Consider the following 18,198-nt stretch of genomic DNA (forward strand, 5'->3'; position numbering starts at 1 on the left):
TGGACTTTCCTTTTAAGATGCCTTTGTTCTCTGTGCCCCCTTGTGCTCGCCTGCAGCCGTTTCAGCTTGCCCTTTCTGCAGAGGTCCAGCCTGACAAGAGCTCCGCAAAAAGGTCTCAAACAACAGGACATTTGCTGATATGCATGCCCAAGGTAGGAAATGGCATTTGGACAAAGTTCACGTCTGACTTTGATGGTTTTTGAGGGAGTGTGACTTTTGGGGGCTAATGATGACTTTTGATTAGGGTACCCTTAGCTGAGAAAACCAGAAATACACTCACCACTTCTCAGGTCGGAAAGTAAAGGCCTCAGAGGAAAAATTTCTGAGACTGGGGTGTAACTGAGGTTCAGGGTGACTCTTCCTTCCAACCTGATCACTTCTGCAGACCAGAGTCTGCGTAGCACTTGGAGTGACAGATTATATGGTTCTTTTAAGTGAGACTGGTCCTGATGACCCTGTCTACTGCATGGGCGTCTAGCTGGCCTTGCTTCACTAAAGATATTGTATTTGATTTCTCAACAGTCAGCTTAATAGTTTTATAACTTTGGGAAAGTTACTAACACTTCAGGCATCTAATTTTTATGATTTTTTTTTATTTTTTGAGACAGGGTTTCTTTGTGTTTCTCTTGGAACTAGCTCTTGTAGACCCAGGCTGGCCTCAAACTAACAGAGATCTGCCTGACTCTGCCTCCCAGTTCTGGGATTAAAGTCATGTGCCACCACCACGCAGCCAGTTTTTTATAATTTTTAAGAATGATAATGTGAACAAAACTTACAATATAAGTACCATTCTGTGATGCTAATACTATAATTTTTTAATAATATAACACATTATTTTCCTTAAATTTTATTCATTTGAAGGAAAGAAGTTGATGTTCTATATTTTCATATGGTAGTGGTTCTGTTCAATACATTTATTGAATGCCTGCCTGGTGTCAGCTTCCAGTTTAATGATGAATATGAATATGAATTTTTAATCATTCTAATTGGGAGACATAATTATAAGTATATAATCACAGTCTGAGAAGAAAACAATTAAGAAGGCATGAGCTACAAATAGTGGAGTTACTGGCTAATTTGATCAAGTGTGTGACCAATTTTGAGGGGTCAGTTGGCTGTGATTCATGGGAAAGAGAACAGCTAAACGGCAAGGAGACAAGGAAGGGGAAGCACATATGTGACTGGAAAGTGATTCTGTGTGGCTGCAGCAGAGGACAAAAGTCAGAGAGGACAGGAAGAATGGGCCAGAAGGCACATCAGAAAGGACCGTGGGTGACCTCAGACAGAGGCACCTCCCGATACAATTTCTTAATATGGATGTGTTAGAAAAGCCAGACAGGCAGCCCCTGAATAAATCCAGGTAGAAGAGCAATTCAGTGTGGTGAGCACATACTAGCAGCAGTCAGATTCTGTTCCCCATGCTGAATGAACCAAGGGACCACAAACAGTTAAACAAAAGAGATTATTGTTGAAGGAGCTAGGCCCCGTGCTGAAGATAAAACATACAATAACATTAAGAACCCCTTTAAATGGAAGGATCAAGAAAAGCACCTATAAAAAACATGATATTTGTGGTGGTTTAGGTTAGAATAGCCTACATAGGCTCATATATTTGAATGCTTGGTCACCAGGGAGTGTTCGAAAGGATTAAAGGGATTAGAAGGTGTGGTCTTATTGAAGTAGATGTGGCTTTGTTGGAAGAAGTGTGTCACTGGGGGTGGGATTTGAGATTTCAGAAACCCACACCAGGTGCAGTGTCTCTCTTGGCCTGGAGATCAGGAAGTAGATTGTAGCTACTTCTCCAGCACCACGTCTGCCTGTGTGCTGCCATGCTCCCTGCCATGATGATATTGGATTAAGCCTCAGAAACTGTAAGCAAGCTCCCAGTTAAATGCTTTCTTTTATGAGTTGCCTTGGTCATGCTGTCTCTTTGCAACAATAGAACAGTGGCTAAGACAACATTTAAACTGAAACTTGAATGATGTATTTGATCCATTTATGTAAAGGTATTGTGCTAAGTAGAAAGAATAGCAAGCAAAAAAGAAACTGATGGAAGAGAGGCTACTGCATAAAAGAAAAATCTAGAAGAATTGAAACAGAATAAATGAAGTAGAAAGAAGATGCCAGAAATGCTGGCAGAAGCAACTTTCACATAGTTTCCTGGGTGATAGCAAGTAATATGAGATATTAGTCCAAGGACCAAGGAAATTTACTGATAGCTCTTCAGCGAGAATTAAAACCTATGTTTTAAAAAAAGATTTTTTTAAATGGTGTGTGTGGGGGTGTGCAGAACCCAAAGTGGTCAGATGGAGGAGTCACATCCCCTGGATCTGGAGTTTCAGGTAATTGTGAACCTTCCACCATGGATTCTGGGGACCTAAATCAAGTCCTTTGCAAGAGCAGTATACTCTCTTTATAGCTAAGCCATCCTTTCAGCTCCACAAAGATTTTAAAAAGGTAATTCTGTCTTCTGTGTGGATAAAGAACCCAAGGGTGAAAAAAAAATTGACTGAGAAAATAAGGAAGTGAGAAGTCTCTGCAGTGAGGGAGCCCTATTGAGAGCTGCCAGACAGGTGATGAGTCACCACATTGAGGTTATATTTTGATGGGGAAAGTCAAAGATGCTTTAACTAACAGGCATATTCCAGTGTCTTATCAGTTGGGGAGGGCTCTGAAGGACTCGAGGGAAGCTGGTCATAGTCTCATGTAGTGATTCTAAATAATAAATGCCACGGGGCATCTAGCTGAATTCTTAGGTAGGCGTCTGCAAGTGTCTGCCTTGGGCTCAGTAGAAAGAACTGGTCAGAGGTAGGGAACCGGAAATTATGAGCGTAGAAATGGTAGGAAAGGGAGTGCTGGGGAAAAAAAAAAGGCGTCTGTCAGCACAGGTGGAGCAAGTTCATGGGCAGCAGAGGGGACATAGCTGCACTCTGAGATCAGCCTACAGCTTTATGATGAGTAATCGGTGAATGGCAAGACCCATGAAAGTTCAAAGTACCAGGGACGTCTAGAAGATAAACCTTTTCAAGAAGGAAGCTGAATCTGAGGAAGACACCGGTGTGCTCACTGGATATGTCAAAATGGAGGCCACAGTGGTGAGAGCCCTCTCAGAGAAGCCTGCCAGAATTAGAAACACGGGGGAGAGAAGGTTCAGACAGCTGGGTTTGGAAATTTTTCTGAAAATGGGAATCAAGCAACAGGCCAATGGCACCCAGAAAAGAAGAGTCAAGGGTGGGCTTCAAGACTGGAGATGGTTTGTAAAAGGGTCACTGAATGTTGAGTGGAAACCAAAGCGAAGGATCCAGTCTGTGTTCCCCCGGTAGATTAAAGCCCTGGCATTTATAACTGCTGCAGGCTGGAAGGATTGGCTCTGTTTGCTTTCAGATTTTAGGTAATTTTCCTTTGATCTTGAGGTTGAACATCAGAAACATAACTTGATCCCATGACAGTCTTATCATAGAGGAGAACTCTGAAAAAAAATTAAGGAAGGATGCTTTAAAATTTTGCTTTTCTTTGTGAAGTATCTGGATTTCTTATTATAAGTTGCTGAGAGAGCTGAACTGTTTCCGGCTGTCTTCTGTAGAATCTCACCTCACAAACTGACTTTAACCATAGAGAAACAATTTTGTCTTTTACAGGAAGGTAGGAGAAAGTAGAGAGCCTCTAAGTGGGTGGAGCCAAGGACTTTCTGAAATGTCAGCTGCTTTTCAAAGCAACTTCTCCTATCAGATGAGCACAGAAAGTAACAGGTGTTACACTTCCCGCCCAGCCCCAACCTTGCTTGACTTAAAATGGGCAGAATTCAAAGACATAGGGAGAGAATCTCTCATCACCTTGGAGCAAAAGTCCCTCTAGAATAAACAGTCCAACTAGATGGAGAGTCCGTCTAGTCTTCTTGATTAGCTTCACCCTGAAACATAAAACCATTTTGGCCAATGGGCTGGTGACAAGTTTGATTAATCTCCTTAGACGTCATCCCTTGAGCTAAGGTGAGGTTACCTTCTTCAGTGCCCCTTAGGTTTGCAGGAGAAGGACAGATAAACCAGTAATGGGCATCCTTTGCCAGAGAAGGAAAGGATAATGGGGAGGAGAGTGTCTGCTAGGAAGAACATAAATTTGATTAGCCAGTAAAGCTTCCACAGTGATTGAATAGTCCTTCCTTTTCCATAGCCAATTTTCCAACAGATTGACCATAGATAATCAATTTTGTATTTTTTTTCCTGAGGCAAAAAATAGAAAGTGAAATTTGTTGTCAGGCAATAAAATAACAAACACTACTGTAAGGATTATGTTGTCCTTGGTGGCCACAACAAACTAAAGGAGTGTGCCTATATTAGCTAGAACATCTGCAGGGAAATCTAAGAGAGAACATGATTATCTCCATACTCAAAAGAGACATTTGTGTGACATTATGAGCAGCAACCCACCCCCAATTGTTTGGAAACTTCTAGTATAACTGACAAGATAACGATGAAAGGTAACCGCTATTCTTTGCTGGGGTGGGAGTATTCCAAGACAGGGTTTCTCTATGTAACAGCTCTCGCTGTCCTGAAATTTGCTTTGTAGACCAGGCTAGCCTTGAACTTACAGAGAGCCACCTGCCTCTACCTCCCAAGTGCTGGGATTAAAGCCCAGTGCCATCACTGTTTTTGTAGTCTGTCTTATGAGTCTTTTAAATGAACGCAGTCTCCTATTTGCGTTTGCCTGTTGCAGTTTGTCTTGTTGTTTTGGGGGTAAGTCTTACTTCCATAACTGAACGAGACTTAAATTCAGTATTTTTCTATCTTAACCTACTGAGGAGTAGGGTTTCTTCTTCTTTTCATAGTTGCCCTTGTGTTTCATGTTAAAATGTAAAAACCGTAGCATATTTAGCATGGTTAAGAATAGAATCTAGGTGAGATGGTGCACATGGACGGTGTAGAACTGGTTCTAGTCTATCTTCAGAAATGGACTTAGAAAATGTTTTTCTTTGAGGGATTATCTCCTAAGATCATGAGAGATGGCATCCAGGTATAGATTAGCCATCTTGTACCACTTCTCCATAAAAGAGGAGTCACTAAAATCAGACCTCAGAGAATAAACACCTTTTGCCTAAAATTAACAGTTGTTCATTCATGAGCCTATAAACTTGACAACAAATATTTTTTTCTAATGAATAAAATTAAGTCCATTTATATTATGGTTAAAGTGAGTGTTACTGAAAGCTAACACTTTCATAATACTGTTTCTGAGTAAAACATTTAAAATACTGTCATTGAACCCAGTGAGGTATTCCATGTGTCTGAATTTGTTGACTTATGAGGAAGTTGCATGAGTCTGGTCTGTATTATGATTACTGAGAAAAACCCTTGGAATATTAAAATGTATTGTAAGAATAAAACTCAGTATAAATTCATGAGTAAATTAATTTAAAAAAGCTTTTGTGCATGTAAATCTATATGATAACTATTATATATACTATTATATATATTCATACAAAGGTAAATTCATGTTTGCCATAGGGTGGATTAGCCTGGAGAATATTATGCTAAGTGGAACAAGCCAGGCACCAAAAGGACATGCTCAAGATTCCTTAAGGTGGAATGTTTCTAAAAATCAAATATACAGAGATAGAAAACAAAATTATAGTGAAGATGGTGGTAAAATGGGTAAAGGCCAGGAAAGTTGGAAAGGGCTTAGGGCTGGATAAATTAAAAAAACTTTTAAGAGAGTAAGGGAGGGGTTGGGAAAGACAATAGAACAAAACAAAAGGGAGAATAATGTCGAATGAATACCAAGAAAAGGGGTGAAGGCAGAGAGATGGGATGGGAGAACTAACCAAAACAGAATATGAAAACCCAATGTGGGAACCTAGTAGCTTTGTAAGTTAATTTAAAAAAAATAATAATTACATATTCTAAACAGCGAAAACCAAAACAAAATTATGGTGATAATGCATGATAGAAATAAGAAGGCAAGTCTGAGAACAGAGTAGAATAAATGTAGGATGAGCAAGTCTGGAGAGATAATGTACAACATAGGAATTAGCATTAGGAAATTTGCATTTGAGATCCACACTCTATAAACAGGCTATAGTTGTTCTTGCATGAAGGGTAGCTGTGAGTGATGGATATGCTAAGTTTACTGAGCTGACCTTCTCATTATCTACTGTATCTGTAAGGTCATGCAAACCTTAAATATAAACAGTACATAAAATTCATTGATAAAAGAAAACCATACAATTAAGATGCCTTTGGCCTCAGGTAACAGAAAACTCTGACTCAAAGAGGTTTACATAATAAATAAAGATGTATTGTCTCACCTAAGAATGAATAAAAATCAATTCAATCAGACATGGCATTTCAGTTCATTCATTGAATGGTACTGTTAGCACATTAAGTGAAACTAGGATTTCCAGGACATCTAACATAGTCTTTGTGTCTTAGACTGCTTGGGTCGTCTAAATCACAGTGTATCATGGTTGATGTCCAACAAGTCTGTTGGTGGTATATTTGTAAAGATCAATGTGAAAAGCTGGCCTGCTGGACTGGACTAGACATGGCAAACCATACCATGTAGATTTGTGGAAATGTGTGCTCATTTTCCAAAGACACAACCCTTTTTATTGAGATAAAAAAAATCCTAAACATGTTTTTCTTTCTATTTTTTCAGTAAGTAGGAATTGGATGCAGGGCTTGATACATACTAGGCAGCTGTCTTACTGTTGAACCGCACATCCTCAACCTTTATTCTACAATTTCTTTACACTGAGACATGCTCTCACTAAGTTTCCTGGTCTATCCTTGGACTCTGTGCAGCCTAAAATAGCTTTGAACTTACAGTCCTGTGCCTCAGCCTCCTGAGTTGCTGCAATACAGATCTGAGCTACTAGGCTACTAGATGTGTAGTAAACACATCTTTTGGCATTTTTTCATTATGTCCAAATTATATTTTTCTCTTTTCTTACTCAAAGATGCTCAGGTCTGTACAGAGTACTGACCAGTAGGCAAATTCCACCAGCTTAAGTCTGTTCATGTCACATAGACCAAGGCTCAGTTTTCTGTTGCTAATCTCATTGGGAGCTTAGCTCTTCGTTCCTGGAAGCAGCCACTCTCATAATATGTCCTGTCCTTCATGTTTCTTCTCAAGTTTTCTCTGATCAAGGAGGTGGTTCCTCATCCCCCCACTTGCATTTTTTTTAATTGTTTAATTGTGCAATATATTTTCTTCCCTTCCTCTCTCTTCCCGTTCTACCATCTCCCATGATCTCCATTCTCCCAATTTACTTAGGAGATCCTGTCTTTTTCTACTTCCCAAGTAGATTAGATCCATGTATGTCTCTCTTAGGGTCCTCTTTGTTGTCTAGGTTCTCTGGAATTGTGATTTGTAGGCTGGTTTTTCTTTCATGTATGTCTGAAAGCCACTTATGAGTGAGTACATATGATATTTGTCTTTCTGGAGCTGGCAATGTTCCTTCTGTTTCTATTGTGTGGAACAATTTGAGGAATATTGGTATTAGGTCTTCTTTGAAAATCTTATAGAATTCTGTGCTGAAATCATCTGGCCCTAGACTTTTCTTGGTTGGGAGACTTTTGATAAGCATTTCAATTTCTTTAGCAGTTATAGATCTATTTGATTTACTTATCTGGTCTTGATCTAATTTTGTTAAGTGATATTTATCCAGGAAGTTGTCCATTTACTTTAAGTTTTCCAATTTTGTAGAGTACAAGTTTTCAAAATATGACCTAATGATCCTCTATATTTGCTCCGTGTCTGTCCCCTTTTCATTTCTGATTATTGTTAATTTGGATATTCTCTCCCTGCCTTTTGGTTAATTTGGATAAAGGTTTGTCTATTTTGTTGATTTTCTCAAAGAACCAACTCTTTGTCTCATTTATTCTTTGTATTGTTTTCTTTGTTTCTATTTTGTTGATTTCAGCTCTCAGTTTGATCATTTCCTGCTGTCTAGCCCTCCTGGGTGAGTCTGTTTCTTTTTGTTCTACAGTTTTCAGGTGTTCTGTTAACTCACTAGTGTGGGATTTTTTCCAGCTTGTTTATGTAAGCATTTAGTGCTATGAACTTTCCTCTTAACACTAGCTTTTATTGTATCCCATAAATATAGGTATGTTGTATGGCCATTTTCATTGATGTAGTAGGGAGCTGCGGGTTACATTCCGCCACCCAGCTCCTGCCACCGGCTAGCTTTACCCGAAATAACAACACACAAATTGTATTCACTTAAACACTGCTTGGCCCATTATATCTAGCCTCTTCTTAGCTAACTCTCGCACCTGGACTAGCCCATTTCTAATAATCTGTGTATCCCACGAGGTGGCTTAACAGGGAAGATCTTAACCTATGTCCATCCTGGGTCGGAGCTTCATCGATTGCGTCTGCCCGGGAGAGGGGAGCATGGCCTTTGAGCTCACTTCCTCTTCCTCCCAGCGTTCTGTTCTGTTTACTCCACCCACCTATGTTCTAAGCTATCAAATGGGCCAAGGCAGTATCTTTATTTTTTAACCAATGACCTTCCTCCATCACATTGAATTTTAGGAAGTCTTTAATTTGTTCCATTATTTCTTCCTTGACCTATTGATGATTCAAGTGAGCATTGTTTAATTTCCATGTGTCTGTGGGCTTTCTGAAATTAGTGTTGCTGTTGAATTTTAATTTTAAGCCATGGTGATCCGATAAGATACATGGGGTTATTCCAATTTTTTGTATCTGTAGAGGTTTGTTTTGTTACCTAGTATGTGGTCAATTTTTGAGAAGATTCCAGAGGTGCTAAGAAGGCATATTATGTGTTTGGATGGAATGTTCTATAGATGTCTGTTAAGTTTATTTGAGTTATAACATCTGTTAGTTCCCTTATTCTCTGTTAATTTTCTGTCTGACAGACCTGTTCAGTGATGAGAGGGGAGTTTTGAAGTCTCCCACTATTAGTGCGTGGGGTTTAATGTGTGATTTAAGTTTTAGTAGTGTTTCTTTTACATATGAGGGTGCCCTTGTATTTGGGGTATAGACATTCAGTATTACGATTTCCTCTTGATGGATTTTTTTCCTGTGACTAATATGAAATGTCTTCTAAAAATATGGAACGCTTCAAAAACCTGCATGTCATCCTTGTGCAGGGGTCATGCTAACCTTCTCTGTATCATTCCAATTTTAGTATATGTGCTGCCGCAGCGAGCACCCACCTGCATTCTGAAGAGTGCTTCTCATTCTGCTGACTTTTTCCTTACAGCATTTATTGCCTGGTAGTTTCCTTCTCTGTTGGTTTCTCCCCAATAAGAACATAAGCCTCTAGAGAACACATGGTTTTCCCTTTTCCAAACTGCCTTGTTGCTGTGGCCTAAAATAAAGCCTGATAAGGACTGTATATTCAAATGTGTATATATATATATATATATATATATATATATATTTGATATGTATACATATATATATTTGAATGAGTGAATAAAGTAACTGAATTTGAATTTTTAAAACATTCTAATTAATTAACATCCTAATTATCAACTATCTCCAGCTATTTCACATTTTCCCCATTTGTATTATTCAGATTGTATTTAAAATAAGCCTATGAGATTCTGCCTCCAAAAGAAGCCTACTGTAGTTTCTGTTGCCATCCATCAGACATGATGGAATGCAATGATTAAAAGCATAGCCTCTGGAGCTAGAATGCCCAAGTCAAATCTTGTTAGTTTTACTCAGCATCTGTGTGACCCCCTAGAAAATTCCTAATTCCTCTGTGCCTCTGATGCCTCATTTATAAAGTGATTGTAATAGTTCAGGCCTCAAGAATTTTTTGTAAGCATGTTATAAACTGATACAAAACAAAGCACTCGGAACAGTGTCTGGAACATAATATTATTTGTATTTAGACATGCATAATTTTGATTAATATTGCTTGTTACTATTTATTAATATTATACTATAATATCAGTTAATATTGCTTTGTGATTATTATCTTAGCCCACTCCCTGTGGCCTATAACAGGATGGCCTGGTTTGGGTAAGTTATGAAGAAAGCAAGCTTATTTGACTCATTACTCTAGTTCTAGAAGAACAAATAGTGCAAGAATCTGACAAGGATCCCCTGGCTAGATGGGAACATGATAGATGAAGTCGTGTGGAACGTTCATGGGATTGGAGACAAATGACAATGGGCAGAGTACCATGTGTTAAGAGAATCAGTAAGAGAGTAGAGAGGCCCCAAGCTTGCCCATTTGTAACAGATTACTCTTGGGAACTAATCCTCCATAAGACTTGCATGATCCCTTCACAAAGGGGCCCTGCCTCAGTCACCTCTTAGAGGCCCTCCCATTTTTGGTATGATTACATTGGGCAATAAACTTTGATAGGGATAAACCACATCCAAGCCATGACAGTTTCTGAGAATGCGCTGTTCATAGATTGTAGGTAGGATGAATAGATGTATTTACATTATTAAAACCTGAAACACAATAACGTCCTTCACCTTTGTGAAACTTCTGTCCCTCAGAAGGTTTCGTCTTTCACCGGTCTGCTCTGCAGAGCTGCTGCACGTGTGTAACTTTTCCGGATCTATAATCTTAGTTGCTATTCTGAGCTAGGCTATTCTTCACAGTTTCCCAGAGCGTATGTTCACCGTTCAGCCCATTTTCCAGATGTGTCATTAGAGTCAGTAATCTGTATATGATGGTCTTCTCAACATCTGCCTGGGGATGTTGGGCTTGCCATCTCACCACAGGCCAGCTTAACAAGATTCAACTGAAATTTTGCATGCACTGAGAGGCCTTGCTCACTTCAATCAGGTTAAACTGATTCATTAGTTAAACTCCCATCTATATTTCAGTTGACAAATTATAGGAGTGTTCCATGCTTCATGATTTCCTTTGGGATGCCTTTCAGAATAATTAACTGAGATTAAGGAAGTTGCTGTTGGAACTGATCAGCAGAATGCATTTCCATTTTGGTTGGTGAACATGTTGTCTGTCTCTGCTTACACCAAACACAGGATATGAAGGTCACATATTAAGGCCAACAAAACAGACAATAATTGCATAAAACCCAGACTACCTTCCTCCATATTACTCAGACACACATTTTGCTACTCACATAAGCAAGTGGTATAGCCAACATAGACTCACTCTTATTCTCTGATTGTTGTGTGGGCCTGGAGTGCTCACCAGTCACCTCAAGGCTGGTCTATTGCATTCAGAGTGCTATTCTTTTATTTCTATTTTGAACTCATTCCTGAAACTTCCATCCCTGAGAAAATGGAAGCATTGAAAGGTTATCACCACCTACTTCAACCCTTCTAGTCCCTCTTTTGCCCTTCCTTTTTCTAGTTGTATAAACCTGTGGTCTTTCCCACCTCTTTCCTCCCAGGAGGCTTAGATCCTATTTCCACTCAAGTTTCAAAGAATGATTTCATTCCCCTTTGGCAATTCTATTTCTCTGTACTATTTCAGTGAAGTTTGTTTATCTGGATCTTATACTAAAAACATCCTGGAAATACCTTCTTTCTAAAAAAACAGAAGTAGAAAATGAAAAACACTATCCCCTGTATCTATTGCCCTGGTCTCATTTATTATAGGACTCTTAAAATGGACATCTTTTATTTATATGTTATATTTTCATTAACTAAATATGTTCTCTGAGATGGTTAGTTCTAATTGTCAACCCAATACAACTTAAAATCACCTGGGAAAAGAGCGTTATTGAGGAATTAGCTAAATGAGGTTGGTCTGTGAGCATGTCTATTGGGGGCTGTTGACTGATGTAGGATGGCCCAGTCTACTGTGGACAGCATCATTCCCTATGCAACTGAACAGCATAAGGAAGGAGAAAGCAAGTTGAGAGCAATCAGAGGAGCAAAAATATATTCTGTCTTAGCTCTTGACTGTGACTGCCATGTGACTAGCTGACTGCATTACTGCCTTAATTTCCCTGAAATTATAGGCAATATATTATATTGCAAGTCAAATAAACCTCTTCCTCATTTATGTTTCTTTTTGTCTCCATATTTTATCACAACCAAAATAAAGTTGGAGGATTAATTGACAACTCCGTGACTGTATCCAGTGCATTCTGGCTACTCTCTAACCGCCCCAACCTTGTCAACACCTCCTCCACCCTGCAGGTCCATTTCCAATTTTCATTTCTCTTTCATTTTGTTTTGTGACCTACTGGATTTAACTAGGTCCATCTTATGTTGACAGGTATGGAACTATTCTGTGGAGCTTGGTGGGCTCATCAGTGTGGGTATGTCTGAAGCTAATAGCTCCCCTTTCCACCAGAATCCATTAATGGCCAAACAGTACAGCATGGAGGGGTATTGCTCCATTAGCCTTGCCTCTATCCATCCCTGGCTGTTGACAGATCCAGTACTGTGAATTGCCACTGCATGGAGGTGCAGCTGCTGTGAATTCGTGATTGAATGCCTGTGGCATGCCTAGAAAATAGCACCCTGCTGCCCTTCTCCCTTTCTTCTGGTTCTTGAGTGCTTTTGCCACATCTCCTGGGATACTCCTGAGCCTAGACTTGATGGCATAAATGTCCTGTTATAGGGTTGTACAATCAATTGTCCCTTCTCAGTACACTGGGCAGCCAAGAGTCTCCGTATTATGACCATTCACTGTAAAGAGACAGTTTTCTGATTAAGCTAAGAGTAGCGATTGTAGTTTGATGTCATGTACATTTAGCTAAATGATGGTATTCGATTCCCTCCTAGGGCTCATGACATCCACAGGCATAGGTTTTCCTGGGATTACAACACCAGGCATGAGTTTCTTCCTGCAGAGTGTTCCTCAATTCCATTAAGAGAACTGTTGGTTGCTGCCTTAATGGTTGAGGCACTATTGTAGCAGTAGACCTATCTTGCCTGGGTTGGTTTGTAGTTCATAGGACTCACAGCTGCATAAGACCGCTGATACCGTTTCTTCCCTACTACCTACATAGCACCTTTCAGCATTATGAAAGCTAATGCAAAAGGAGACAGGTTTTTTTTTTTAGCTCAGTTCTACAATAACTTCTCTATATCTTATAACCTAGGTATGTGGTGTCTTATCATTTCATTCTGGTGGACAACCAAGAAGAATGACAAGAACATGCAGTTTTAAGGGCCTCTTGGTACCCTTTAACCAAAAAGAAAAAGAAAAGAAAAATTCATAAAAACAACATAGCTATTCTTGTGGGTTTTTGTTTAATAATCCATGACTTCTAGGAGTAGTGCTATCTGATCAAGCAAGAGAGCTCGTCTAGTTCTTGCGTTTTAGTTTATATTTATAATTGGCTTGCAGATAGTATGTTTCCCTATGACTTTTTTAATATGTTCTTCATTTTGATTTCATATGACCCCTTTTCCTCCTATTGTCCCCAAGCCCCCAAACCCAATTAATTTCTTATATCTCCTGTGTTCTGCCCTCATCTGCCTGACTACTTTCTTAAAGCATTCACCACCCAGTAACCCCTTTCTGTTTCCCTGACTTTTGATAGGAGCTCCAAGTTAAACACATAGCTCTAAAGAGTGGAAGCTAGGATTCACATAGGATAGAGAACATGTGGCATTTGTTGTTCTGGGTCTGGGTACCTCACTCAGAGTACTTTTTTTTCTTAGTTCCTTCTATTGGCATTCAAATTTCAATTTTATGTATAGCTCAGCAAAATTCCATTGTATATGACACAGCATTTTCATTATTCATTCATCCATTGATGGACAGCTAGGCTGGTTCTATTTCTTAGCTCTTGTGCATAGCTAAGTGTGGATAAGCAAGAATTTTTGTAGTGGGGCATAGAGTCCTTTGGGTATATGCCCAGAAGTAAGATAGATTGATCACATGTTAGATCCAATTTTAGCTTTTGAAAAACCACCATACCAATTTCTGTAATGACTGAAGCAGTGAACAAAGGTTCTTTTTTTTTTTTTTTTTTTTTTTTTTTTTTTTTTTTTTTTTTGCCTACTTCCTCACCAGCATTGCTGTCACTTGGTTTGGTGGCTTTCCTCACACTCTTTCAAGTCAACTCCAGTAAGGGATCGTTTCCCTAACTGGCCTCCCCTGAAATATCTCCTTGAGGTCTGCAATCACCGACGCTACTATCTTCTGTGGCCATTTACCCTCCTCCCATCTGACATGCATGCAGGGCTTTTGTTTGTTTGTTTGCTTGCTTTGCTGCTTGCCATTAACCGGCCCCTCCCCTAACTTTTCTTATGCCACTCTCATGAGATGTCTCCGAGTGTCACTAAATGTGTCTGCTCCCTGGCTGTATTTGAACAGTAGAAATTGAATGCTTCTTTCTCATACCACAGCCTGAAAGTGGGAATGTTCAATTTCATTCCTAGACAGTTTCTGTTCCAGTATATTCGTTTTCTGTATAATTTTACAACTTTAAATGTCAGCAGAGCTCCATCATCTGATAATTTCCAATAAATAATGAGGAGAAATAATTAGTGAGGAGAGTTAAAATCTTAGTAGCTCTAGTACCTAAGAGTATAATAAACAATTTATGTTCACTGATCCAGTGGAAAGGCTGAAAATAAACTTGGCATTACAGCTATCACACAGAAAAACAGCTGGATTTCAGATTTAGTCAATGAGGGAACCTCCCATATATGACCTCCCACTTTGTAATGTGATTCTGAAGGATTATAACTTCAAATCAAGACAATAAATAAGCCATACCTCCAGTGGTCTTGTGAATAGTCATTGTATCTTAAGATGGTCTTCAAATTGGTCCTTGAACATGAAGAAATGGAATCTCATATAAACACTATCTACAAATAGAAATCTGTTCTAGAGGTATTATGTAGGAACAAAGATTCCCCCCCCCAACACACACACTCATATGGTCTTTTATGATGACTCAACTCTTTTATATTTTGTAATGATATGTGTTCAGTTCAAGCCATTCTTCCGATTTTGTTTTATCTTAGATTTATGTGGCACTATCTTTTCTTGCAGTGCAATAATAACAGCTCCCAGTTAGTCACATAGTCATAAGGGCAAATGGCTAAGATACTGAAGTATATTATACTCCTAACCTAGGATGTCCAGTAGGCCATGTTACTAATTGCATATTCAACTGCGTGCAGAGGTAATTTCCAATTGGTTTATCGGGACACATGTTTTAAGGAGGATATTAGCTAGATTCCTGGCTGCCTGTCAGCTCAGCCCTGAAATAATCACACAGAAACTGTATTAATTAAATCACTTCTCTAGCTTCTTATTGGCTAACTCTTCCATCTTAATTTAACCCATTTCTGTTAATCTGTGTATTGCCACGTGGTTGTGGCTGACCCGCTAAAGTTCCAGCATCTGTCTCCGGCAGGGCTAAATGGCTTCTCTCTGCCTCTGCCTCGGCCTCCTTTCTTCCAATATACTGTTGAGATTTCTCTGCCTACCTACGTTCTGCCCTATCAACAGGCCAAGGCAGTTTTCTTTATTAATTAACCAATCATATGCACATCATACAGAGGAAAATCCCACATCAGACATGGCTTCATTGTGGGTTGAAGAATGTTGATTTACTTCAAATGAATATCCAGCACAGAGAGATAACCCAGACACTCAGAACATCCATAAGATACTGTAGAAACTTGTGAGTGTTTGAATCTGGCCATGCTAGCTTGTTGCGTTTCTGCCTGGAGGTGACAATCAGAGTTCCATGGCTATTGTAGCTACTAAATTACAACCCACAGTTTCATATTTATAAACACATCTTAAAAATCTGACTTCATAGGAACTGAATATTAGATATTTGAATATAGCAGTTGGTTTTTAAAGTGAAGGGATAATGGTCAAGAAGTAGGGAAGGGAAGAAACCAAAACACAGCTCTATATTAGGCCAACCACCCTGGTAAGGAAATTAGAGGATATTGTAGAAAACACATGTATCAGGACATTTTTACCTGAGAAGCAATGGGAACTAGGATATCTATTCACTTCCTGTTTAAATCCAACGGCTGTTGCTGACTACCACCTGGTGTGAGGTGGTAGTTATGTGATAAGCTCCAAGTACTTCAGATGTTCTGGTACCATAGACTATGCACTACTGTGCTATTTCAGGGAGAAGACCCAAGCTGCAGAGGTGGAGGTAATGGAGCATGAGATCCTGTTAGAGGACCCACAAGTCCAAAGGGTATGGTTAGGAGACAGACAATGTCTCCTTCAGACACTGATGTTAATTAAATGTGGATGAAAAGGTGAAACTTGAAATGTCTTATAAGAAACCAGAAGCTATAAAAATTAATAGGTACTTCCTGTTTACTTTAAGAGTCTCTGATTCTTAGGGTTTTTTTCTAGGTGAGACTAGAGTATGCTTGAGTACCAGGCTGGTTACTTGCCCACATTATTGTCTAACATGAATGGCACCACTGTAAGTAGAGGCAGTAGGCCATGTGTACTGAGCTGCCATTTGGATGGACAGAGGACTAATTTCAGGACATTGTTCTTGTCTGTGGCTCAAAGGCCCTTCAAACACTTTGAGATATTTTTCAAAGGTAATGCTCACAAAACAACTCAGGATATATCCTTGTTTGTTAGTTGTGCATGTCCCTTTTATCACCATAAAATCCAGCTTCCTGGCAACCAGAAGTGGCATCAGAGTCATGTGGTTCGGACTTTCTCATTAACTCCCAGTTTATAAGCTCCTAGAAAATATTCCATTGTTCTGCCTATCTTTCTTCCTCCATCCACTTCCTAACTTTCCTGTTTTCTCCTGCCAAGGCTTCACAGGTTCTCAATGTTAGGTCTCTTGAATTTGCTCATTTCATTGCCTTAGTTCAATTAACTGAACTTTACCTTTTCTCTGTAATCCCTTTCTGGCCAACACTTTCACCGTTAAAAGAATATTGTATCTATTTATCATTTGGACACATCAGATTGTCATCAGTAATTACTTGAGGATGATTTTGCTCCATTCAGATAGAAAACATGCATAGACAAAGCACAGCTCCCTTAGTGTTGGTAGCCCCGAGTCTAACAGCCTGGACTCACAAACCCAGAAACAGGCAGCACGAGGCTCTGAGAAATTGAGGCTTATGGTTATGGTCTTTAGAAACCTGACATCTGTCTAGGTGCTCAGGACAGAGCAAGCTCTGGACTTTTAAAATCATTGTCCTATATAGTTCTAGACCCTGAAGACTCAAGGCTCTCACTCCTCTAAGCTTTCAAAGCCAAAGGCACATGCATGTAGATATTTATGGCAAGGGTTATTACTTTGCACTTTGAGTGTTAACAGCCCAGCCCACAACCTTGTACTAAAGCTCCCAAGGTTTGAGTATTAGCACCCCTAGCTTTGAATCTTTGCCCACTGTCAGAGGCTCTTTGTGCTGCTGCTAAAGAGTGTAGGACTAAAAGCCCTGGGAGTTGTCTCTTTTATACAATCATCTTATCTCATTCTATCCATGATGAAGACCGCAAGTAAATAAAAAAATGATATAGGAGAACCTCCATTGTACTTGTCGTTGCTGCATGAATGATAGGGTGTATTGGAGATGCCTCTGGGACTAACCCCACAAGTCCTAGACATGACTCTCTATTGCTAGAAATCACAGCCTTGCACTCGAAAGCTGTCAGTGCCCCCTATCACCAGCCTTCAATACTTACCAGCCATCAGCTTTGCATCGCACCAATCACAGGCTTTTTGCTGATTCACCAGGGATGTGCTCTTCCCCCCTTCCCAAGGGAGACCAATGACAAGATGAGCAGTGTTACCGGAGTCTTCCAAATTAGCACGCAAGCCTGGAGGAAGGCCTCCCGGAGCAGGAGTTGTACTTTGGGCAGCAACTGTGGTTTGAGAGGCCCTTGAAGTTTCCTCAGAGTGCTCATGAATGTTGGAAAAAAAGAAAACAGACTTCTTCAGGAACAAAATCAGGGTCTGCTTAACTTGACAGCTTCTTACTCAAGGCAACCAAGCATAAAGGAAAAGGACCTGTCAGCTGTGAGTAAGGGAAGGAATGGCCCACTCTTAACTAGTTGGTTTACACATCCCTAAACAGGAAAAATTAGAGGGTACTTCACACTAAAAACCTAAGCAATGATTACCCTTAGTAATATTTAACAGTGTTAAGTCTCTAAGCATATACCCTTGAGATGGGTTGCATCCCTCTAATCTGCCTCTACATGAACTATGTTGTGAATATGTGTCTTGCAACTGAGCTTTAGCTTCTTTATGTGGGAGTGCCAGAAGGTGGGGCCTGGAGGGAGTTGTTTAGGTCGTAGGGGTGGAGCACTCA

The 18,198-nt window shown here is 39.7% G+C and overlaps 1 protein-coding gene and 1 non-coding gene across 2 annotated transcripts in view; one reads left to right on the forward strand and one right to left on the reverse strand.

Annotated features, from left to right (window-relative positions):
* Dnaaf11 (dynein axonemal assembly factor 11) overlaps window positions 1–18,198 on the forward strand; it is a 97,801-nt gene that overhangs the window by 49,416 nt on the left and 30,187 nt on the right. The window contains exon 10 of the mRNA XM_041672571.1: window positions 57–152. Coding sequence (XP_041528505.1) covers window positions 57–152 — 96 coding nt within the window. The remainder of the gene's footprint in view (window positions 1–56; window positions 153–18,198) is intronic.
* Window positions 9,066–9,172, reverse strand: LOC121461579. The gene has a single exon (XR_005976194.1). It is a non-coding gene; the product is annotated as a U6 spliceosomal RNA (small nuclear RNA).

The sequence above is a fragment of the Microtus oregoni genome, unplaced genomic scaffold, assembly GCF_018167655.1.
Source record: "Microtus oregoni isolate MIOR12 unplaced genomic scaffold, Mior012 000022F_ref0000154, whole genome shotgun sequence".
Classification (NCBI taxonomy): domain Eukaryota; kingdom Metazoa; phylum Chordata; class Mammalia; order Rodentia; family Cricetidae; genus Microtus; species Microtus oregoni.